The sequence below is a fragment of the Apus apus genome, chromosome 14 (assembly GCF_020740795.1).
Source record: "Apus apus isolate bApuApu2 chromosome 14, bApuApu2.pri.cur, whole genome shotgun sequence".
Classification (NCBI taxonomy): Eukaryota; Metazoa; Chordata; class Aves; order Apodiformes; family Apodidae; genus Apus; species Apus apus.
Genome location: NC_067295.1, coordinates 3,275,791 through 3,298,824, shown reverse-complemented (window position 1 = coordinate 3,298,824; position 23,034 = coordinate 3,275,791). Strand labels below are relative to the sequence as shown.

The window sequence follows — 23,034 nt, the reverse complement described above, 5'->3', positions numbered from 1 at the left end:
ATTGGTCCATTCTGCAGGGGAGAGGACTGGTTTTCCAAGAAATTTTAGTGATAATATAAAGAAATGCTTGGTGACATCCTGGCTATTAGTGCTGTACCTGTGCAAGGTGACTTGGGAGACTGAGAAGGGGTCTCAAGGGTCATGTGTGTCAGGGAATCAGAGGGGTGGGTGCTGCATGCAGGGCTCTGGGGTCAGGCTGTGATCCTCCTGGGCTGGTGTCAGTGGGTTGCAATGGCTGGGGACAAACCTCCCTTCCAAGCCCCCTCCCCCCCACTTTCCTGCCCAGGATGGGGATGCTCTGCAGTGGAGTGTGCAACATTCCTCCATAACACAGAGGGAATTTACTTTCAAAGGGGAATGTGCACTCTCAGTACTCTCTGACTTGGAGCTGTAGTTAGAACAGTAACTACAGTAACTCCCCACACTATTTTATTTTTTCCTCAGGCCTGGTGTGTTACCCCCCTGGATGATAATCCAGAAATGCAGAGCAGCCCCTCGGCCCTTCCTGGAGAGCCATGACCTGAAACACCAGGAGCTGGAGCAGCTGGACAAGACTGGCAGGAGCTCTGTATGTTGCTAAGAAATGAAGAACCTCAACAGAACAGGAAAAGAAAAGCACAACTTACGCTTACAGAATGTCCCCTTGTGGAGAGGGAGAGAAGGTAATGCCTTGGTTTCCTGTCCTAACAGGAAAAATGCGTAACACCTGAAAGCTCCAACTTGTAACTTCAACCCTAGGCCTTTATGTAACAAATCTGCCACCTCAGCCACAGTGAGATGGTGGAGGATGTTCTCACTGAGCAGCAGATTGTGATCATTAAACACATCCTGCTCATCATCTGGGGTGATTCTCAGAGGTCACTGATCAACCTGGAGACACCAAGAAAAGGCTTTTTCAAGGAGAAGGTCCTGCTGAGCCTACACACCTGTGTCAGAGTTTCACAGTGACTGATCCTCTGTGTGGATTCACACTGTCTAACTGTAAGCCAGCAGATGATAGAAAGAAGGCTGGGTTGAAGTATGTTGTTCTGCAACTGCTACTAGTACAATAGCACCTTCTAGGAATGTAAGAAAAGAAAATTAAAACCCTCCTGCTTTCCATTCCCTTCATGTTACCTGCTGTGAGGAGCTGTAAGTAGAACAAAGGATAAAATTCATAGCAATATAATTTATTTGTCATCAGATGTGCATTCACAGGCAGGACATACAAGGCAGTACACATGGAGAATGCTGGCAAGTGCATGGAGGTGGCAGCAGGGGTCTGGACCTCAGTTCCTCTTAGTAGGCTTTAATTCAATTACAAGTTTAAAAATATTATTTCTGTCCTTACTGAACCATCTCTGTGCAGCTGCTCCTCTTCCCTAGTGGTGCTGGTATCCCTCACATCAGAAGGGGTGACCGGCACAGGGCACACCCTCAGGCTGTCAGGCTTGCTGAACAGGCAGGTATCATTCCCCCATTGCTCCCATTGGATGTGATCCTAATTAGCTTTGAAACAGATGAGAACTGAGGGTCTGTCTCCTATAATACCCACCTTACTCACACAGACTCTCCTCAGCTTGCCAGGAAACAGTGTGCTCAGCACCCACCCTGTGCTGCAGGTGGCCCAGGTGTGCTGCTCCCAGCTGCTCAGTGCTTACACCCAACAGCACACCCTGCTGTGCCCTGTGTGTTCAGTGCTTCCCTGCAGGAGCCTCTGCTGGGCTCACACTGCACTGCCAGGTAGTGCAGTTAAACGCCCCTGGATGTCAGTAAGGCAGCATTCAGGCAGATAAAGTAACTGACAAATAAAACCTACATTTGACATCAGTTACTTCTCTGAAAGTGGCTCTGGACTTGAGCTTTTTGTATCAGCTGATCTGGCATGTTAACAAGCAGAGGCTCTGGGAACCTTCCCATTTCAAGCAACATGTTCTAGATCAGACTGGGAGGAGTGGGAAGGAGACACTGATCACAGGAGCTCCCAGCTGGGGCCTGGATTGCACAAGGGGCCACTGGGTGGGGAAAGCCAAGAACTGCTCATCTGAGGACAAACCAGGTGGGTTTTATTTGTAGCAGGCCGGGAAAGCTGAGCTGGAGTGAGGTGCTGTCTTCCAGCACACGGGCCTCCCCTGCTGCAAAGTGTTCCCATGAGTTACCCTCCCCTGCAGCCTTAGCTCTCCCCATTTGCCCCAGCCTTCTTGTCACCTCAGGTGAAGTCAGGTGTTGTCTTCCAGCAAGTGGGCCTGCCCTGATGTGGGGGAAACTGCTTCCCACCCTCCATGCAAAGGTAAATTCCAGCATTTTGAGAAAGGTTGTTCCTGCAGGAACACCTCCAGTGATGTCCCAGCCAAACTGCAGGGGCTCAGCCTCTCCCTACAGTTACTGCTGGATGAGCTGAGCTCTAAGAGCCCTTTGCTTTTCTCTCCTTCTTTGCTCTAGTGGCCATTAAGGTGAAGAAGAGCCTGGGGCAGAGGTTCCGCAGGTAGACAGCCAGGCAGGGGGTGAGCCCAGCCACAAGTACCTCCTTCTTCTTCTGTCCCACTGCACTGAGAACCACCTGAGCCACCTCTGCAGCTGTCTGTCCTTCAGCCGTGGTCTTGTCCATCACTGCCAAAGGAAAGCCCAGTAAGCACCAACACCAGCAGGTAAGCCCACCTTTCAACACCTTTCCTAGGGATGCTCTGGTCTAACTGTCCATGGCTGCTTGTGTGCAGGAGCACAGGCAGGCTGAACTAACAGTTATTCCATAATTGCTGTTTAGGAAAGCTAAATTTTGGGGGTTGTTGTTCATACCCTGAATCCAAAGTTGTCTTTTGATGCTACCAGAGGTCATATGTTGCAAACTTACTTTGGAGTAACTCAGTGAGATGGTTTAGATAGAGGGCACAAAATGACATCTCACCTCCATAGCGAGATCCATCTGCTGTCACAGCATTGAGGGAAAGGTTTGTCTGAATGTAGCCAGGGCTTATAACTGTCACATCAATGTCATACTGCTCCACCTCTGCTCGAAGACAGTCAAAGAAGGCCTGGGTAGCATGCTTAGAGGCAGCATCTGAAAAACAGGAAAAGGATTATGCAGTAAGGAGAAGAAGCAGGGCTGAAGGAAGATTCACTCCCCTGAATGGGTTTGTCACTGCAATGCAGCCACTTCTCACAAGAACCCAGCAGCTGTTCTCCAACTTCTAGCTTTGGTTTTGTTGTTTTCTTTTTTTAGTGAATGGCAGCAACAGGCAGTAGGAGTGAGAGGCAATTTAGGAAGGCAAAATGTAAATACTCAAGTTAGAAACTGGCTAGGATCCTGAGCTTAATATCACAGCCCTGCCAAAGCACTAGAGTGAACCCAACCTGCCTCCCACTTGCAATGAAGGAGACATGAAGCCTGGCCTGGGAAGCACTTGGTAAGACAGGCTGGGGGAATGGGATGCCAGGGCAGGAGGGCAGAGCTGACACTCTGCCCAGCACCCTGCTCCCTACTTGGACTTGCAGAGCAGGTTCTGGGCTTGTCTGCATACAAGTCAGAACCTGCTTACACACCAGATGGGAGAAGTGTGGCCTGGGGCAGGATCTCCCCTGTTGAATGGCTGAGACTCCCTTTGCTGGTTCCCTTTCCATGTGTACTTGGTCACTGCCATCACCTCTGGGGGCTGTGGGCAGCATGGGGCTGGGCACAAGCTGCCTGAGGAGAAACAGGTCTGGAAGCTTCAGAGCACACTTGGTGGTGCAATCATACCCACATCATCTGCCAGACCAGATGGCCCAGATCTTCCACATTTCCTTTACATCATGCCTTACCACTCTTATGTCATCCCCCCTGTACTGTTCCATTTGTATCTTTATTTTCAGTGATTTACAGATACTTCTGTGCCAAACACTCTCCTTTTAGTTCCTCTTTTATAAGGCTTTTCCCAGCAATCTCACCAATATTATTTCTTGTCAGAACTGATGTAGCATGAAGTTTGCTGGATCAAGCTAACTGTTTAGGCTTTTCTTTTGTCATTGGCTGTACTATGGCACTTCATAACTTATTGAAACAAAAAGTTTTCTGATAGATTAACCAAGCAAACAGCAAGGATAAAATGCAATAAAACTATGGAATTAATGAGGGAATTTATAGGGACTCTGAAGTGTTAAGTCTCAAGCTCTTTTCAAGACACTGAAAATATACTCTCCTTCCCCATCCCTTAACAACTTTAGGACAGGGCTAAGATTCTGTACTTGGGAGTCCCTTCCTCCACAGCTGTTGGTTTATGACCACATTGAGAATGATGCCCAGCTCTGCCCTCCCTGCCTGCAGGCAGCTCTGTGGAGAGCTCAGTGTGGAAGCAGGAGCCAAGTATTCATTCAGTCTGGTGCCCCAAATATGTCTTCCCCATCTTTTCTGGAGGGACTTACAGGCAGATCTGAAAGGAATGCTTATTTTGCCTTGAACGCTGCTGATGGCCACAATGTGGCCTTGTCTCCTCTTGATCATGGAGGGGAGAAGGGCTAGAAAAAGACAGAAAAGACCCATTCAGAATAACAGCCTTGCCATTGCTGCTGACAGGACTTGATGCTTTCAGAGATGCCCAAGTGAGTTAAGTTCCTTGTTCAGTGCAGGGGTTGGGCAAGGGATAGTGCTTGGGATGCCTCTGGCACTGCCTTCTGGCTGGGACCTCCACCTACCAGGAGACTCCTTGTGCCAATGAGGCTGCACAAAGGCTGCTCCAATTGATGTGATCCCCCAGGCATGGTCACCAGGACTTGCTCTTTTCTGCCACCTGCACATCTTTCAATTTCCTGCTGACTCCTCCCCGGGCTGAACTTCCCTTGTAACTGAGGGAGCTTCCAAGAAAGCTTCACCTAGAACCCACACTGCATTCTCAAGGGTTAATCAGTGCAGACAGGCTAACCATGTTTCCCTTCATCAGCTCCTGCCAGACTAGAGTCAGGAGGTGTTTCAAACTAGGTGCTCCCTCTGATCAGGTACTGCCCATGCAGTCATGTCCAAGCATCAACTTCAGCCCTGCCCATAAACCAAAACTTCCCTCCCCTCTTACACTGTATGAACTGCAAACACAAGCTGTGCTCAGCTCTGTTGGCCCCAGAAGGTATCAGCCCAAATCCAGTGTCCCCTGGTCATCTGGATCACAGGTACCTTTGGTGAGGGCTACAGGACCAAAATAATTAGTTTCCATCACTCTCTTGTCCACATCCAGCCCCGTGTCCACAATAGTGCCTCGGAAGCTGATGCCTGCATTGTTGATCAGTATGTCCACATGTCCCAGGTACTTCAGGATCTCTTCAGCAGCACTGAGGACAGTTTTAGTGTCCGAGAGGTCAAACACCACAGTGTGAGGTTTGTGGGCCTGTGAATAGACAAAAGTTGGCAAAAGACCAGTTCAGCCTGTGCTGAATGTGCTTTATGTTCATGCCCATTCTGGGATTCCCCAGCTCTGGAAGCACAGAAGCAGGACACCCAACCACCTCACCTTGTGCAGGCAGAGCCTGGCAGATCCATTTGGCAGGACTATGTGACAGAAGCAGGTTGTGCTCTTGCCTTTACTGTCCCTATAGCCTGTTCCTTATACCACAGTCTAGGGAAGGGGCAAGTGAGATCTTCCTCAAGTACCAAAGTTTGCTGTTGTCTTATTAAAGAGAATGCATCTGAAATTGTAAAACATTTAACCCACGTGTCTTCTTCAGAAGCCAGCAATACCTTTCTTGGCCACTGTCAGCACAACTAGACCTCAAAACCAAAAACCAACAGAAGGAAAGTCCCTTTTCCCAATTCAATACATGACCCACAGGTGCAAGGGGCCTGGGCACTCTGCACTCTCAATCCTTCACTTCCATTCCAAGGCAAAGAGCCTTTCAGCTGGCTTATTTCTGTAGAGTTTTCACAAGATAGGACATGTCAGCTCAGGGCACTCCTCCAGCAGTACCTTTCCCTCACCACAGAGTTGCATTTTTCCTGTTGCTCAACAGAACAGCCCACAAGCAATTCTGTAACTTCTGTAAGAACAAGCACAGAAACCCTGGCAGCACCAGACAAGGAGCCTCTCCTGCTCCTTCACTTACGTTCTTTCGGTGGTTGGTCATGGTAGAAAGCTCCTGCACCAGGTCTTTGAGTTTCTCACTGTCTCTGCCACAGAGCACCAGCTTGGAGCCAGCTGCATGGAAAGCTTTTGCACATTCTTTGGAGGAAGCAAGGGAGAAAGAAAAGCAGACATTTAAATGCCAGAGACAAGCAGCAGGTCCCTGTCACACCTGATGATAGACTGAAACTTCTTTTAACTGGTGAGGATCTAAGGTGGCTTTATGACTCTGGAGTGACAGACTGATTTACAATGAAGTCACAGCAAGATGCCATTTTCCTGTGATTTTGGCAGACTCATAACAGGGGTGAGGCAGCTGGTGTGCTCCCAGTGACTGTGCTGCTCTCCCATCAGCTGGTCAAACGTGCCTGTGTCTCTTCATTGTTGACTATGTGCCCTTCTAAGTGGGACTGCAAAGACCTTGTGCGTGTCACCTAACACAGCAGGGCCTGCTCTTGGGAGTTTCAATTTTAGTGAACACCTCCAAAGGTTCTGGAAGTCTTGGAGCTTCATCAGGGTGATCCTCTTCCTCAGGAAAAGGCTGGTGAAGGGATGCCATGCTCGTGTCCTCCTTCCAGTTTGGAGGCAAAGGCATCTTCTGCTCACCCCCTTGGGGATCAGTGAGACAAAGTGCTGAGTTGTGCAGGAGATGACAGTGGGTGCACAGGGTGCTAACAAAGGAGGTTGAAGAACAAAGTAATTAGAGGTGGTCTAGTAAATTAAGCATTGGGAGTGAGTGGAATAGTGTCAGATCTTGCCAGTGAGTCAATCAGGGGGAATCTTCACTGTAACGTGGTGGAAGCCCACACACCCAACAGCACACAGGGCCTCATCTGCCCAGCCTGTCACAGCTGGAAGGTCTCTCCTGAGACACTCCTCCTATCTCCTCTTGATATGTTAGAATGCCAGGTTGGAAAGGACCTCAAGGATCATCTGGTCCAACCTCTCTAGGTACTACTATAGTTTATATGAGATGGCTCAGCACCCTGTCAAGCTGAGACTTAAAACTGTCCGATGTGGGAAAATCTACCACTTCCCTTAGGAGACTATTCCATATGAAATGCAAATTCTTCTGCTGCTCCCAACTCTTTGGCTGTGACAGGCAGGGAGGGCCCTTTCATCTCCTTTGGTCATTCAGTTACTAAACAGCCCTTAAAGACAAACTCACATGCAAAGACAGCATCAATTTGTTCTCTAAATGTACTCATCCTAATGAAAGGCCTTGATAGCAGAGAGCACCTTGTCTTTTCTTCAAGAAGCTTTTAAAGCAATTCTAAAAAGCAGAATCAGAGATTGTATCCACTGGCAGAAGGAGCAGATTTTATTTGGAAAAAAAAAAATACTGTGTGTTCAATTAGAACAAAATTGGTTTTGGCAAAAGTGTCATTGGTGTTACTGCTGCCAAGAGTTTGAATTTGGAATGGGTGGAATTGTACTACAGAAGAAAAGGTACCTTAACTTGGAGGAGCGGGAGGAGGAGTATCTGGAAATACAACAGAGAGTAGAACACCAGTTCTGGGAAGCTTGGGAGAAACAATTTGACTTCCTGGCTTTTTCAGGATTTAGAGAAAAGACCCATGAGAACACAAGAACAGCACAACTTGTTCCTTGCTTTGATGAGCTGCAGTTTATAGAGCATGATTAAACCTTCCTGGACAAATGTGGAGACTTCCCTGCAGCAGGGCTGGTTCTGGCTGTCGCTGTGACCGATGCTGCTGCGCAAGCAAAGTCTCAAATCCACAGCGACAGGAACATTCTGCTCCTTGCTGCTTCATTGCAAGAGCTGCCCCTTTCACAGCCCTCTGCTTGTCCTGCCCTTCCCTCAGTACCCACCTTTTCCCAGGCCAGAGGTGGCCCCCGTGATGACCACCACAGCCTTCTGCAGGTGGGCCCGCATCCGCATCCACTGCAGCAGCCGGAAAACCGCAAAGACCCCCAGGCTGCCCACAAGCAGCGGGATGATGACGGTGCTTGTGAGATCCATGAGTTTTCCTTTCTGAACCGTCTTCCTGGAGCCACGGGGTTAAAGGAAAGAGACCATTTTACCATCAGGAAAATTAGCAGAGGCTTGAAAACTAGAGAAGTCCTTTTTCTTCACCCTGTCTTAGACCACCAGTGAACCAGATGCCACGCCCAGGTATTTACCACAGGTTCCCTCAGCACTTCCTTTCGACTTCCAGAAGTTCACATCAGTTCCAAATTCTAGGCATTTAAATGCCAATCTGAACATCCCAGCAGGTCACTTGGTGTTGGATCTTGTCAACTGTCATGTAACACACGTGGGGTCAGACATGCTGCTCCCACGTTTTGCTCTAGATTCACTCTCTTAGACAAAGTATATTTGGAGTGGAAGCTCCAGGGCTGGGATGTCTCTGCCTTCTTCTGATTAGAAGAAAAACTCTCAGATTTCTCTAGAACAGAAGCTGCCAGAGACAAGATACTCTGGATTATCCCAGATGGATATAAGCCAGTCTTATCTTCTGGAGACTCAGAGGGAGTTTTCTCCCTGTGGTTCCATCTCCAGTGTCTTTCACCACCCATTAGAGACAAGTTATCTGATGGAAATGGACATGTGTCCAATCTAGCAGGATAAATTCTATGTTGGTGCTCTTTACTTTTATGCCAACAAGAATTGTGCAGTTTGGCAGCATGAACCTGTGTTCTAATATACTGAAATAAAGCCTGTGAATGAAACCTAAGCTGAAGAGATCTGTGAGGCCCAGCTCATCCTGGAGTTGGATTCTGATACCAATGCAGAGCCCTAATCTCCTTGCTAAGTCTTTGCCTTCAAGGGAGTAGTTTATGTTACAGGTTATGTTACAGCTTCTATGCTTGCTGGCACAGTGAGGTCAGTTATGAGCCCCTCCTGGAATCTGGACATCCTTTGGGTCCCACATAAAGGCAAAAGCAAATATTAGGATAACTTCCTGTTGTGCAGGTAGAGTTTGAACTCTTGCAGTTTGACCTGCAAGATGAGCCTTGATCAGGAAGATACTGGAAAGGTCTGGGCACAGAACTTGGGCTGCCTCAAGCAAAAGGACAGCATGAGGAGCAAAAAGCAGAGGGAACCAATAATGATAAGGCAGGATTCTGTGTCATTAAGTAGGACTGAGCTTGTATGGAGCTGGAGGGATGAGAGAAGCTTTCCATGCCATGGAACAGAGCTAGTGTGGAAAATGTCAGGCTCTTCCAGATTTCCACTGGAGGTTGGACAGGATTCCTCAAGTCAGAGAACAGACTAGCTTGCTGAGCCAGTAGTGAGCTGTATAAAATGAGTATTTCTCAAATGTAACTAGAACACAAGAAAATAACCCATAAAGCCACCTGGACTAGCTCTAAATTAGCTTGACAAGGTCTAAAATAAAGCCTTCCAGTTAGTGCACAGCTCCTCAGGTACTGTGGAGCCTTCCAGTCTTGAGCCAACTCATTGTGATGGTTAGACAGTTGTTCATCACCTGATCCCACTGGGAGGGGAAATCAGGAAAAGGAGAGGATTGAACTCCTGCCACAGGGCAATGCCTGAGCACAGCACCAGCTGCTCCCACCAGAGTCTCATCCTTCCCCCTTTTTGTGCTGAACACACACACAGTGTGTGTTTTGAACTGATTTACAGCAGAGGTCTGGCAGAGAGGGTTTAACACAAGAGAAAGGTGCATATTCCCCCAAAATAATTCCTGGGGAGGAGCTGTTTGGATACCAAGACACTGGCCTTCACCAGGCTGGGTAGGTGGGAGGTTCCTCTGACTGCTTCATGTTCAGTGAGTCATTTAAAGCAGCTGCTCTCTTCGTGTCCCTGTTTTTTTTGCTCTCAAAGGTCTCTTGAGATTCACAAGACAAGACGTGGGCAGAGGCAACAGGTGCTGTGCTGCCATGGAGCAGGGTGGCTTACAGGACATTTGGAATCAAAAGTCTTCAGCTCCCATTAAGGACTTTTCATTACTTCCCCACTGGGAGCTGACAGCTGGACTGGAACTTCCTTTGTGAGGCATGGTGAAGCTGAGGTATTTAAAAAATCTAGCCCTGAGCAGCTTTCTGATTTCAGTGAGATGCAGATGACTCTGGGGAGAGGGGCCTTTTCTGACACCTTTTCTAATGGAAAGGGAGTCAGTCCCATGTTTGATTACAGGACAGTTCTTTCACATTTTTGGGCAAAAATAAAGGTTGAGTTTGCAAGGACTGACCCCTCTGGCAGAGGGGCTGGTGGAAAAGAGCCCCCAGAGGTGCCAACTCAAAGCTAACCATGTTCTGGCCAGGCTTGTCAGTATGAACCAGTTATGCTGCTTAACTTACTCCTTAATCATGTCACTTACTCCTTAATCATGTCACCTGCTTTCTAAACAAAGATGATGTGCTTTTAATCCTTTTTCATTGGAAAAATCTTTCCTAGCTTTTTATTGTTTTTCTTTCTATCCCTCTCCCCACATTATATAGAGGGACTGGGCAAACTACCCCACTTCTGCCTGAGGGCTGCAGCAAGCTGAGAACCCAGGCAGCAGCAACAACCCACCTGTGCAGTTTCCAGGAATATGGATCAACAGGTAACTCCTGATTTATGGAGAGGAGAAACACTGGGATCGGGAAGAGAATAACTGGGTAAAGGGGAGGAAGGGAGAGAAGGCCTGGTAGATGTAGTGAGAGGACAAGGGGGAATGGATCAAAACTGGAAGAGGGAGATTTAGGTGAGACATTAGGAGGAAATTCTTCACTCTGAGGGTGGTGAGACCCTGGCCCAGGTTGCCCAGAGAAGCTGTGGCTGCCCCATCCCTGGCAGTGTTGAAGGGCAGGTTGGATGGGGCTTGGAGCAACCCAATCTGGTGGGAAGTGTCCCTGCCCATGCAGGGGGGTTGGAACTAGATGATCTTTAAGGTCCCTTCCAACCAAAACCAGCCTGGGATTCTATGACAAGAAGATAAGAAGCACAACCCCCAACTTAAGGAAGGTAACACTTTGAAGCAGCTAAAGACATCCCAGGGCAGATACACATTAATATCATGGGGAGAATGGGAACACATGGGTTCCCACACCTGATTCAGGGTGAACTGGATACCCTCAGCCCTCCTGCTCTGAGCCCCCACTGTCACTTTTGCTCAAAAATCTGGATATTCATGCTGAGAAAAATGTTATTCTTAACAGAAAATGATTAAGACACCGGGTTGGCAGCAGGAGAGAAGCCCCTGCTCATAATGGGCTCAAATCAAGTCCTATAATCCTCAGGTCTCCATCCCCAGAGGCAGGACTGGAACATGCAGGTTATTAGAGAGCAGAAGGAAGAGTCCTCATCATACAAACAAACAGGTGCTTGGGAGCTTTTTGAATGGCTTACCATAAAAGAAATCATACACATCCAGTAAAAAAACCCCAGACAACTCTTCCATTAAAACAAAAACTGGATGCTATCTCATAAAAGCCAGGACAAGGTTTCCCAAAGGAGCCAGGATCTTAGTTAGGGAGGTCAAGAGTGCACTAAAGGCAGCAAGGAGGAGATCAAGTCCTGACAGAAACTAAAACCATGGCAGTTTCCCTAAACAACACCCATTCCCTGCAGCTCCAGGCACCCAGACTCACATTGTCCTTTATATGACAAATGGCAGCAACTGGGAGGCTATTTTCAGAAATCAAAAGGTGTCATTTAAAAGGTGGGGGGATAAAAGGAAGGCAAAAAGTCCTTTTTGCCTAATAAAGAAGCCCCTGCCCAGAAGCACAGCAGCTCTAGGCTGGAATAGCTCCTGACCTTAGTCTGCAGAAAGCACAATATCCCACCTTGGAAAAGAACTCACCTGCCAGTGGCTCCGTGAGCTGGTGTCTCCCTCTGGTCTTGTAACAGGACAGACCTGACTTAAACTGGGAACTGGCAGAGCTCCAAGGAAAAGCTCCCTGTCCAATGCCAGCCCAGCCAAGAGCTGCCTCTAAAAACAAACCTTGGAGGTGGGGGGGGGAACAGGCTCTGCCCTTTCACACGGGGGTAACTTAACCCCCTGACTGGAAAAGCAGAAGTGGCTTCAACTGACGATGCCCCTCTGTTTATTTCCAGTCCTAACCACATCATTTCTAGTCTGGAATCCAGAGCATCCATATAGACCCATCCCAGTCTTCCCACACTTTAGATGAGGAAAAAAAAAAAGGCAATTTGTGAATCAGTTGCAGTTCACTGTTACTGTCAATAATAGTGTCAATGTTTTGGGGTGAATCCTGATGTTGTATCTGAAATGGGTATCGTGGTGATTCCAAGAAAATAGACTTTTAATGTCATCCCTTAGGAACTCTGAGCACAACTGAGCAGGCTCATCACACTCTGCATCAAACCCCAACATTCCCTGGGAAATGGGCATTCCCCCCTGCAGACCAAATTTACTAAATCCCTAATAAACCACATTTGACAGGGAGAAAACTGAGCATTGCTTGTATTTTCTGTCAGCTCAGCAGGTTGACTGACCCAGAAAGAAACTGAAAATCAAACTGAAATCAAACGTAGATTTGAGAAGTTTAAAAAGAAGCCAGAAAAAAATCTAAGACAGAGGAAAGAAGAAAAAAAAAAAGTAATCCAACATTGTCTGTGAAATCAGTGATTTAATATAAACCAGTGAGAAATTTTCTGGCAATTTCTCTGCTGCATAAGATCCCCCTAAATGATGAGTTAAACTTCCAAAAACTCATTCAAAACACAATGAGAGAAACAGTGATTTTACTCAGTGACTAAGAAGCCAGAGGGCACCACGGGCACCATCAGCCTTCCTTGCACACTTGGTAAGCAGAAAATAGTGTAAAAAAATATATATATTGAGGTCATCAAGAACAGGGAGGACTCCTAGGAAGGAAAGGGGGGAACTTGGCCAGAGCTTCTCACCACCACACAGCTATTTCAAAGGGAGGGGGTTCAGGAAAAGGAACAGGAGATCCCAACGGGAATTCTCAAAAGAGAGGATGGGAACTGGTGTTAGCAAGTGCCACGGAAGTGCTGGGAAGTTTCATGCTCAGTAGCTGGGAACATCAAACAAGGGTTTGAGGTTTGCTGAGAGGTGAGTGTCCCTTGTAACACCTGAAATTCACTTTTTCTAGTGCCATCTGAACAAGGTGGCATCTCACAAACCTCCTGGGAGCAACGTCTAGGAAAAGCAGCTGCTGTTTCAGGAGTCCATTCAAGGGCATTTTAACCCTCGGGGAGGGAGGTAAAATACGTTTCTAGCACCTAGAAAACAGACTGGTCTTGGGAAATCATCTCCTTGTAAGTCCTGCTGCCATTTCTATGCAGTTACAACCTTCGTTTCCCAACCCTCCCATTGGAAAATCTTTTGTTGGTGTTTGGGACACAAAGAAAGGTCAACGACAGTGGCCTGGCTGGCAAAGCAGACAACCTGCTGGACCCGGAGAGGACACTGCGGGCAGCTGCCGCGCCCAGAACCTCCGGAAACACAGCGAGGATGCGCCTCGCGTCCCTCCCCGCCCCGACCCCTACGGAAAGAAGCGTTTGGGCGCCGTGGCAGCGACGGGCTCCGTGAAGCGTTTGGGCGCCGTGGCAGCGACGGGCTCCGTGCGGATGAACTCGGGACTTCCCCGCGCACAGACCGGGACACGAGACACCCGCGGACACCGCGCACCTCCCCGGGGCGGTCACCGGCGGGCGGGCCCCGCGGGGTCACAGCGAGCGGCCCGCGGCTCTGCCCGGGACTCTGCCCGGGGCTCCGAGGGGCCTGCCCGCAACTCTGAGGGCTCTGCCCGCGGCTCCCGGGGCTCTGCCCGGGGCTCTGCCCGCCGGAGGGGCCGGGGGGGGGCGGCGGGGCCGCCCGGGCCTACCTGGCTCCGGCCGTCACCATGGCCACCGCGGGCTGCGCGCGGGGCGCATGCGCCTGAGGCACCGCCTCCCGGAGGGGCGGGACTTCCGGCAGGGCGCCCAATCACAGGCGGCTCCTCCGCCGCGCCCGGGGCGGGCCCGCCCGCAGGAGCCGCCGGGCGCTGCCGGTCCCCGCAGAGCGGCCGGTGCTGCCGGGGCCCCGCTCCGGCTGCTCCCGCGGGAATGGCTCCTCGCCTGCCGCCCGGCAGGCCGGCTGAGGCCGCAGGGCGCGCTCCCCGGGCAGGGGAAGGCCGCGCTGGGGCGAGGCGGGCAGGTGGGTGCGGTTCGGCCTCCTCAAGCATCGCGTTCCGGACACCGGGATGTGGCCGGGCAGGGTGGGCTGTGTTTGTGGCTTGTTTCGGGGGAGTCTTCTGTAACGAGCGGTCTGAGCTGCGAACGGGACCCCCGAGGAGCGCGGTCACTGGCCTGAGCCGCCCTTGGCGCCTTTGCGGGGGGCGGGCTGGGGAAGCAGCAGCGCCAGGGACGCGGGGCGGGAGTGTCTCCTGTGAGGAACAGCAGGTGACGTCCTGCGGAAGGAGAAGAAGAGGCATTTCTGCAGGGCTCCTTCCAAAGCCATCGTCAGGGGAAGGGAATTCTCTCTGGTTTTGCCTGAGCTGGGCGCAGTGAGGCTCCAGGCCTGCGGCTGCGGCAGCATCCCAGTCTGGGCTGAAGTGGAGCCTGGATGTGCCTCAGGTTCTGTCGCTTGGAATCTCCTCCTTGAGGTGATGGTGCTGATGAGACGTTTCCTCTCCACAGGTCTTTGGAAACCTGGGGCCCCAGTGATCCCAAAAGCCCAAATGGGAGGGAAGGAAAGGGTGCAGAGCTTTCCCACCTCTTTGTCCTGGTGTACCTGAGCAGCAGATACATTTCCAGGGGCAGTCAGAAATACTTTGGTGTTATCCAGAGACAAGGGCTGTTCATCCCAAATGTCTTCTCCCTGTTAACAGCAGTGGGAGAAAAGCTTTTTAGAGCAGCTGTTTGAAAGACAATTTTATCCCTTCTGTGCCTCTCAGATACTGAAATGATTTCACAGCTCCAGTGTAAGTAAGTTTGGCATGAGTAAGGGATTAATATTTCAGACTAGAATTCAAGATCTTCCAAAAAAAAACCAAAATAAAACCCATTTTGAAAGGTAATGCCCTTTTTTTGGCTTCAGGGCCAATGTAAAATGAAAGGAAAGAACAATATTTTTATTTACTGAAGTGATATTGAGGAAACAAACCCACCAGTCAGAGGAAGGTAACTGATGCCCTGGCAGCCTGGCTGGAAGCTGCACTCATTTCAGTCTTCTGGAAATCAGAGCTGGAAAAAGCAATTCCAGCCCCCCTTTCCCAGGAAAGCAGGGCAGGATGAGCTGCAGCCTAATGCATTCCCTGTCCTAGAGGACAGTAGTTGCCTGAGCTCTGTCCAAGCTCCCATGGGCATTTTCCTGCTTTCTGCCAGCCTGGTTGTTTTCAGAGGGAATGTCTGCCACCAGGCTGGCAGGAGGTGGCAGAGTTGATTGAAACCAAGTGCCCTGTGGTGATGGTGGGAGTCAGCAAAGGGTTAGACTGGAGTCACAATTGGAGAAGGAAATTCATTGGACTAAGGCTTGACTTTGTTGCTTTGATTTGGATTCTGTTTTCTGAGGTTATTACTGTTATTATTAGCACTCACTCTCGTCTTTTTCACTCTGTCAGGCCTGAGCTGCAAAGGGCTGGAATCCTTTTAGCATTTTAACTCTTCCTGGGCAAACATCCTGTTCTGTCCCTGCCCTCCTGAAGTGCAGGAGCTCTTTTTTCAGGGGGGAAAAAGATCCACAAACCCAGGGAACTATTTGCACTTGTGTTTGGTGACATCTGCTTGACTGCAACCACCACGGAATGCAGATCTACAGCCTTTTAACCCTATTCTCCAGGGCAGCAATTTTGTGCTCTAGTTCTTCCAGGCTCTTATTTGTCACCTTTTTTCTTCCAAGGAGTAGGAGATGTAGCTTCTCTCTTCAGAAAAGCTTTGGTTGCTTCCCCTGAGAGCACAGATCAGGGCAGAGATCCCCACAGGATAACATAAACCTTTCCCCAGGGCAAACATCCTTGAACTAGTTTGAACTGAAAGCTCCCAGTTTCTCTGTGCCTTTGACTGGAAAATGGAAATATTCCAGGGGCTGTGGCATGATTAAAGATTGCCTTGTCCCCAGTGCCTGGTGCCAGGCTGCAGAATCTCCTCCTCCCACTTCTGCTTGCACAGATTGGGCCCATAGGAGTGAATGAAAACAGGGAAGAAACACAGACCTAGGGTAGAAAACAGAGAAAGAAGGACTTTTGGGGGGCTTTTCCATTCTTTGCCCTACAGCTCTGAGCCACCAGTCATCTGTGTCCCTTCCAGGCAGTGGACTCAAGAAGATGTCTTGATGTTTGCTCCAGTTTTAGTTCTGGTTTGGAGCTGGGTTCTGTTTCCAGAACATCTGAGTCCATTTGGAGAGTTCTTGCTGGACCCCTGGTCACTAATCTCCCAGGTCTCCTCTCTGAAGATTTTTGCTCTAGGTTCAGGTTGCTGCACTCACAGGGTTTAGCACCACCTGAGTCTTGTTACTATTTTTTTAAGTCAGCTTCTGTGAGGTTTGGTTCTATCTGTTTGTAATCGCTGCCTTCCCCAGGCCCTGCAGTGCAGCATTTCCAAGCTCAGTTTGCAAACAGACTCGGTGGGGCAGCATTTCTGCTGGATGAATGTGCTGCAGATCCCTCATCCTTGCAGCTCATCCGAGAGCTGGGCAAGAGGGAGCAAGATCCTCTCCTCCTGCAGCTACAGAGCCCTCAGCAAACTCCACAACCACTGTAACCGAGTCCACAGCCTCCAGGGGAGGTGCTGATGGTTTGTCACACACAGAACTGCAGACGTGGCAGAGCTGAGGTGCTGTTTCCATTGCTTTAACTGCTGAGGGGACAGCTCAGGAGGCTGGGTAGAAATATCTCCTACCTGCAGCTTTGCAGATCTCAGGATATCCAGCCCTGTCTTTCCCTGCTGCCTTCCCTCTTTGTTTTAGGGGGGTAAAAGCAGATGAAGGCAGAGGGCCGGGCCCCCAGAGCTGCAAGGCAGCAGCCACACCTGCAGAGCTGTGTTCAGCTCCCCCTCGCCTGCTTTTTGGTGGGTTAGGAAGGAGTTAAACGACAGGAGAGGGAGAGGCTGTGCTATTGTTCAGGCATCCCTGGGTCCAGGGTGGCCGCTCTCTATTCCCGGATCTGCCTCTGGTTTCCTGCATGACCTTGGACCGCTCACTTACCTTTTCTTTTCCTTAGCTCCCAAATTACAGCATGGAAATCATTCCCTTCCTGTGCTGCCTCGTTCCCTGCAGGTTTCAGAGGGGCTGAGATTCTCTGGTGGGAGAGGGTGGGAGGAGGAAAGAACACATCTCCACTGGAGGAATGTTGAGGCAGGGTGTAGTGATTTCAGGACGTGCTCTTGTTCACTCACCTACAGCTCGGGCTGTGAGATTTGGGATGGGGGTTTTTTAGCAGGCAAACCAGTGGTGAAAGTCAAATTCCGTTTGTCGTGGCTGCAGCTGCCCCAGCGCGATGCCAGCTGCACTGAGCCTTGTCCTCACTAGATGGTGCTTGTGATCCAAGATTTGGGATCGCCGGTTCTCTGCACAGAAGTCCCTAATTTTCCTTCCCCCGTCTCCATCCCTTTCCCTCTTCTTTCTGTGCTGTAACACTACGGGGGAGACTTCATGATGCCGGATGTTGGTCTGGTGGCCCTGCAGGCTCCAGCCCCTCTGCCGGGCTCTGGGTTTTGGAGCCTGTCTCGGTGCTGCTGGGCTGTGGCAGGGAATTGAATTCTTGCCGTGTTTTCTATTCCCATAAGGAAAAGGCTTCAAAGAGCGGGTCCCCTCCCCCTCTCTGCTGGTGAAGGGCATTTAGGGAAGCTGGGGAAAAAAACCCAAACAATCCAGCCCTGACAGATGCATTTATTGAACAAACCTCTGCCTTTCCCCACCTCAGCAGAAGATTGGTGGAACTGCTGCTTTTACATCCATCTTTGTATTCAGGAGCTGGTTACCTAGCCAAGGTCACGGCTGCTGCATGCCAGTGGCAAGCAGCCTCCTCTTCCTTGAATGAGCATGGAATTCAGTACAGCTTCCCCAGGTGAGGCACGGGAATGGGCTGGAATCTGCCAGCACAGGGTCCCGAGCTGCTGCTGGGCAGAGCGAGCCCCGGGGGCAGCCTTCCCTTTCACACCGGCTGCAGAGACTGAACGAGATGGTAATCAAACGTTTCCTGTGCAGACATGCACGGGGATGGGTTATTGGCTGGTCCAGCATGAGGCACAGCAGGGTGTGTGGGGCTGGGCTGTCACCACCTCTCACAGCCTGCGCAGGGCACCCCAAGACCACAGCCATCCCTGCTGCCCCAGCACCCCAGGAGCACAGCCAGACCACAGCCATCCCTGCTGCCCCTTCCCAGCCCACCCCGAGACTCTGGCCTGCAGCCATGGTGTTGGGTCATAGGCTGGGCTTTATGATCTTAAAGGTCTTGTCCAGCCTTGGTGATTCTGTGATCCTGTGTTTGGGCACCTGGGTGGGCTGGCAGGGCTACCAGTGCCCACCCCTCCATGCCAGGCTGCCAGGTTACATCACCTCCAGCTCCCTCCCCATGGAATTTTACAGCCATGAATGAATGGGGCTGGGTTGCCCCCGTGATACCCATCAGCTGTGCTCAGATTTGTAGTCTGAGAGGTGATGCTCCTGCCTCTGGCTCTGCAGAGGTGCCAGCAACTCCCTGTGTGTGCTGACAAGCCCCAGGAGGGTGCCCACAGCAGCCCTGTCCTCACATGCCAGGTCAGTGATGTCCCCACAGCAGGGACATGAGCTGCAGGGTGACACAAACCTCTCAGCACTGGGAGCTGACAGTGATTTCTTTGTCATTCCCCTGTTGTCATTTTCTCACCCCACACACATTTGTTCATGGTTAGGCAGATATTGCTGATGACTAAACCCTGGGTCTGCATCCCAGAGAAAACCTTCTGAGGAGCAGCCCAGAACTGCAGGGCTCAAACTCTAAGGAGACTGAGGAGTGAGGACAGTGCATTTCCTCACATTCATCAGATCCAGGGAGAAAACCACTCTCCCAGCCCCTCCTGGCTGAGAGGGAATTGCATCACTGGCTCATGCAGATAGGTATTTTTTTTTTCCCCCCCTTGAAATCTGCTCCTTTTATTCTCTTTCCCCGATGGAATTTGCCAGCGTGTCCCAAACAATGTGGTTCTGCAATTGAAAGCAACATACCTGTGTGGGGGAGAGAATGACTGGTTTTCAGTTTGCAATCTGGCTCTTCCCTCCCTCCTTCCTTTTCCCCACATCCCCATGTGTTACAGAGCCAGCTGCTCCCGGAATAGTTTGGGAATGAAATGTCACCGTTTGAAACTGGTGAGTCACACTTTTTTTTTTTTTCTTGGGGGGGGTGGGGAGGAGGACATGCAATCTTGTGGTGTGGCAGAGCATCTCCTGGTGAGTACAGAGAGATTCTGACCGCCACAGGCTCCCTGATGCTGGAGCCCAGGGGCTTTGAATACCAGCTGCTGGGTGTGTCCGTGCTGCTCCTTGCAGGAGGATCTCAAAACCCTCTGTCTCAACTTTGTCTTCCCTAACGTGCCCACTGCAGCTGGATCCCAGTGCCTCCTCAGACAGGACTAGGTTGGATCAGTCTGACAACACACACACCTACAGTGACTCTCTTAATTAAGTCTCCCTGCACTGCTGTGAGGTATGTAATTACAGTGAGACATGACTTAAGCAACCACTTGAGGGACTAAGGAAAAAAATCATTCTTTACCAGAGCAGGGAGGAACAGAATTTCACTGAATACATTTTATGTATATATTTTTTTTTGCGGGGGAAGTTTATTAAACAAAGGGGGCTAATGATGCTTGTTTCTCTTTGGTGTATCCCCATATTGGCATGATGGTTTTACTATACTGTGTTAACATCATCAGGGTTTGTTTTTTTTATTCCTGCCAAACTGATACTTGAATTCTTTTGTCTTTTAACAGAGATTTGCTATAAAAAAAGAAGTGTCAATTGGTGCAAACGCTGGCACTGGGCTTGCGAAATGAGCTATTGTTTATCAGAAGCTGGGTGGTTGTCCCTCCCTGCCCAACCCCAGCCCAGTGGTAAAAATATTTAGTCAAAGGGCAACATTCAGAATTCCTGCTCCAAGGTATTATAACCACCCATTTTTATGACTCCACATGGCTGCTCTGTCTAGTAGGTACCAGGGTATGAAAGTACCACAGTAGTTGTGATACTAACGGTGTCTCCCAAAGAGCTCCAGCAGTTCCATGTGGACTGGTTTCCCGTTTCCCTGGCCCAGCCTGCTGTCAGAGGACCCTGCCTGGTGCTGGAGGTGAGGGGCTGGACTGTGCATCACCACTCACAGCCCAGAGTACTCATCAAAGCTGCCAGCAATTCCAGGTTGCATTGCTATTGTTCCAAGCACTGATCTGTGGTGGCCACGGAGAAGATCTGCCAGCCATGCTCCAGCCTCTGCTTCAACAGTAATGATCTCCAACTGAAGGACAGGAAGAAGCTGGAAATAGTAATGTCATAAATAGTCCCAGAATGGGCTGGCAGCCCTTCCCTCCAGTCCCACCTTCAGTGGCATTCCCAATACTCCCAAATTGCAAGTCAAGCTTGCAGCCAGCTTGGTGGGGATTTTGCAAGCACAGGCCCTAGGGGATTTGATGCCATCTCTCTATTTTATTTGGTAGGCTGAGCTAGTAGCAAGATTTTATGAAGTGTGCATTTCTATCTCGAATTTTACGTGGTGTTAAATACAACCCCTCATTCTCTATTGTCACTGGATTTGACAACAATAATCTCTGGCTGCAGAAATTTGCTGCAGAGCCTGAGATCTTGTTTAATACAAAATAAAACAACCTCAGAGACAACCCTGAGAAGTCAAATCTGACTGACAATTCCACATGCCTTTTCCTCAGCAGCAAAGCCCCCCTCTTAACTTTTTGTGTATCATTGTTGCCCTTTTTTCTTCACTCAGACTGTTTCAGTGATCTGGGGTCTGCACTGCAGGTCTGCAAAGAGTTGAACCAGCAACACTGCAGGAGCTGGAAGTTGTGGCAGCAACGTAGGAGTGAGCCAAGGAACTGGGTAAGAAAAGGATAACCCTCTGGGTACCTTCTGTGCTGTCAAGTTTGAACTTTCAGCTATTCCAGAGCGGTAACTCTAAGAGCTCTGAATGCCAGTGGATGGTCAGTTCTGAAGCATAAGAACAGTATTTTAGTGATATTGTGTTCTTAAGCCTCTGTTTCTTCTAGCACAGGTGTCTGCCTAGTATGTTTACATCCCCAAATCCCTAATGGGGATTCCCTTTGGCTTGCAGTTGCCTGCAGAGAACTCCCAGATCATGCTGGCCATGATCAGGATAAATACTTCCTATTGAAAAGTAGCTTTTTTCTTAGAATGGGGTTAGTGTCAGTTCAAACTGAGTAACAAAAGATGAATTTACTGAGTATATGGAGTACTGGGTTCAGTAAGCCTTTGAAGTTTCAAAGATAAGCAATTATTTGTTTCAAACTTAATGGATTTTTACCCAAAACAAAGAATTTTGCCTCATCACCTAAGTGGGGTTTCCCAGGGTGCCTGAGACCACACATCCTCAGCCTCTTAGACCCTGGCTAAAACTGCCAAAGTGTGGGAGCCTTCCTGACATGAACAAGCATTCCAGTGAATTCTGAAAGGCCAAGATTACTACTGATTTGTTTTGGAGGAAAAAATAAATAAAAAGGACAAGCAAAATGAGGTTGAACACTCGTTAGTGAAGCATTGTCAGAACACAATGGCAGAACAGACAAAAGCCAGTTCAGATTCTGTGGTATTTCCTACAGGGCTCCCTCTTGCACATGGCTGTTCCCTGCCAATCCTGGTGTATTGTTTTTGATAATGAATAGAAGCTGAACAGATGATTGTTGCATTGTCCATTAAGTGATTCATTTACATTAAACAGTCCTCCAAAAGTAGGCTTTGGGTCGACTTTTTTAGTCACTTCAGTTATTTATTTGTACAGTTTAATTACTGTCTTCTGACTCTCTGCTGTACTCAATTGTTTCCTGATTGCTTCAGCTCAATTGCACGGGCTGTAACTCCTCTGAAGTCAGTGGTCCAACAAGCCCTCACAGAAGAAGCAGCATCTCTCTGCTTTTTAAAAGATGTTTCATTTGGAACGGCCACCTCTAGAAAACTTCTCTTAAGCATCTGCAGGTCCCTTGTGTGTCCTTGGTCCCCATTTCTGGAATGTGGGCTCTGAAGCACAAAGTTTGCTGGGTGAGCCATCACGGTTCCATTGATTCCCTCGTTAATCTCCCAGCTCCTGCTTCATGTCTACACCGAGGTTTCTTTCTTAACCCAGGGCTTCCATTACAATTTCAGGCTCTTCTTACCAAGGTCACAAGTTTGGCTTTGTTTTCTTTTCTTTTGTTCGGCGGGGTGTGACAGACGTTAGGTGCTTGAGGGCGTGTTGACAGCCCTGCAGTTAGAACAACTCCAGTGTCAGATGCTATTTAGTCCCAAATCCACATCCAGAGCTGCAGGTCCATTAATTTGGATGTACTAATGGGTGGGGGAGAATGACACACGCTGAAGGGCTTTTTGATGGTTGAAGAATCTGAGGAAATCAACACTCTAGGTCTTTCCATCTCCCGGTGTCTGAGAAGCTGCATGACTTTGCATTTGTTGAACAGCTGTAGTTACAGCTCAAAAGCCCTGATCTCCTCCTAATTCTCTCTTCCCCATTCGATGTACCACAAAGAGAGGTTCAATGTGGGCTTTTGGTTCTGCCTGTGAGAGAAAGTAGAGTCTGGGGCAAGACAACAAAATAGTGATGCAGAGAGGGGAAGGGGACAGTCCCAATAGTGGTGAGTTGTTCATGGCTTGGGTTTAAATCTAGGTTTAACTCTCCCAGGGCAGAGCACAGCAGCCTTTGCTGTCTTCTCTGACATTTTTTAAGTCCCTGAAATCCCAGTTCTGTGCCCGGATATAAAAGAAAGGAGTTTGTTTTGAAGAGTTTATGTGCCTATACCTGCCAAGATGAGGCAATAAAAAGACTGACTCTTCACAACCAGCTTCCTATCAACTCCTAAGGCAAATGAACAGGGAGGACA

The 23,034-nt window shown here is 49.4% G+C and overlaps 1 protein-coding gene and 1 long non-coding RNA gene across 3 annotated transcripts; one reads left to right on the top strand and one right to left on the bottom strand.

The window, feature by feature from the left end:
• Positions 1–1,153: 1,153 nt before the first annotated feature.
• DHRS7B (dehydrogenase/reductase 7B) lies at positions 1,154–13,935 on the bottom strand. 2 transcript variants are annotated; one of them, XM_051631653.1, is made up of 7 exons: positions 13,851–13,935; positions 7,893–8,068; positions 6,043–6,158; positions 5,120–5,330; positions 4,378–4,470; positions 2,885–3,037; positions 1,154–2,589 (listed from the first exon to the last, which is right to left on the bottom strand). In XM_051631653.1, exons 1-7 carry the CDS (start codon positions 13,868–13,870, stop codon positions 2,384–2,386), a joined length of 975 nt encoding a protein of 324 aa, XP_051487613.1. In that variant the 5' UTR covers positions 13,871–13,935; the 3' UTR covers positions 1,154–2,383. The 2 variants fall into 2 exon arrangements, with proteins under 2 accessions (XP_051487613.1, XP_051487614.1); XM_051631654.1 differs by lacking the exon at positions 13,851–13,935 and adding an exon at positions 11,837–11,953.
• Positions 13,936–15,546: 1,611 nt separating this feature from the next.
• LOC127390298 (uncharacterized) lies at positions 15,547–21,845 on the top strand. The gene is made up of 2 exons (XR_007890838.1): positions 15,547–19,288; positions 19,524–21,845. It is a non-coding gene; the product is annotated as an uncharacterized LOC127390298 (long non-coding RNA).
• Positions 21,846–23,034: the final 1,189 nt, after the last annotated feature.

What these genes read in the sequence shown, in the direction of transcription:
- DHRS7B (XM_051631653.1), bottom strand. Translation starts at nt 13,870, where the DNA reads ATGGTGACGGCCGGAGCCAG. An exon ending in TGACCAACCACCGAAAGAAC is followed by an intron (nt 5,331 to 6,042) that starts GTAAGTGAAGGA and finishes GTCTATTCACAG; the next exon opens with GCCCACAAACCTCACACTGT. An exon ending in CATTCCTTTCAGATCTGCCT is followed by an intron (nt 3,038 to 4,377) that starts GTAAGTCCCTCC and finishes CCTGTTTTTCAG; the next exon opens with ATGCTGCCTCTAAGCATGCT.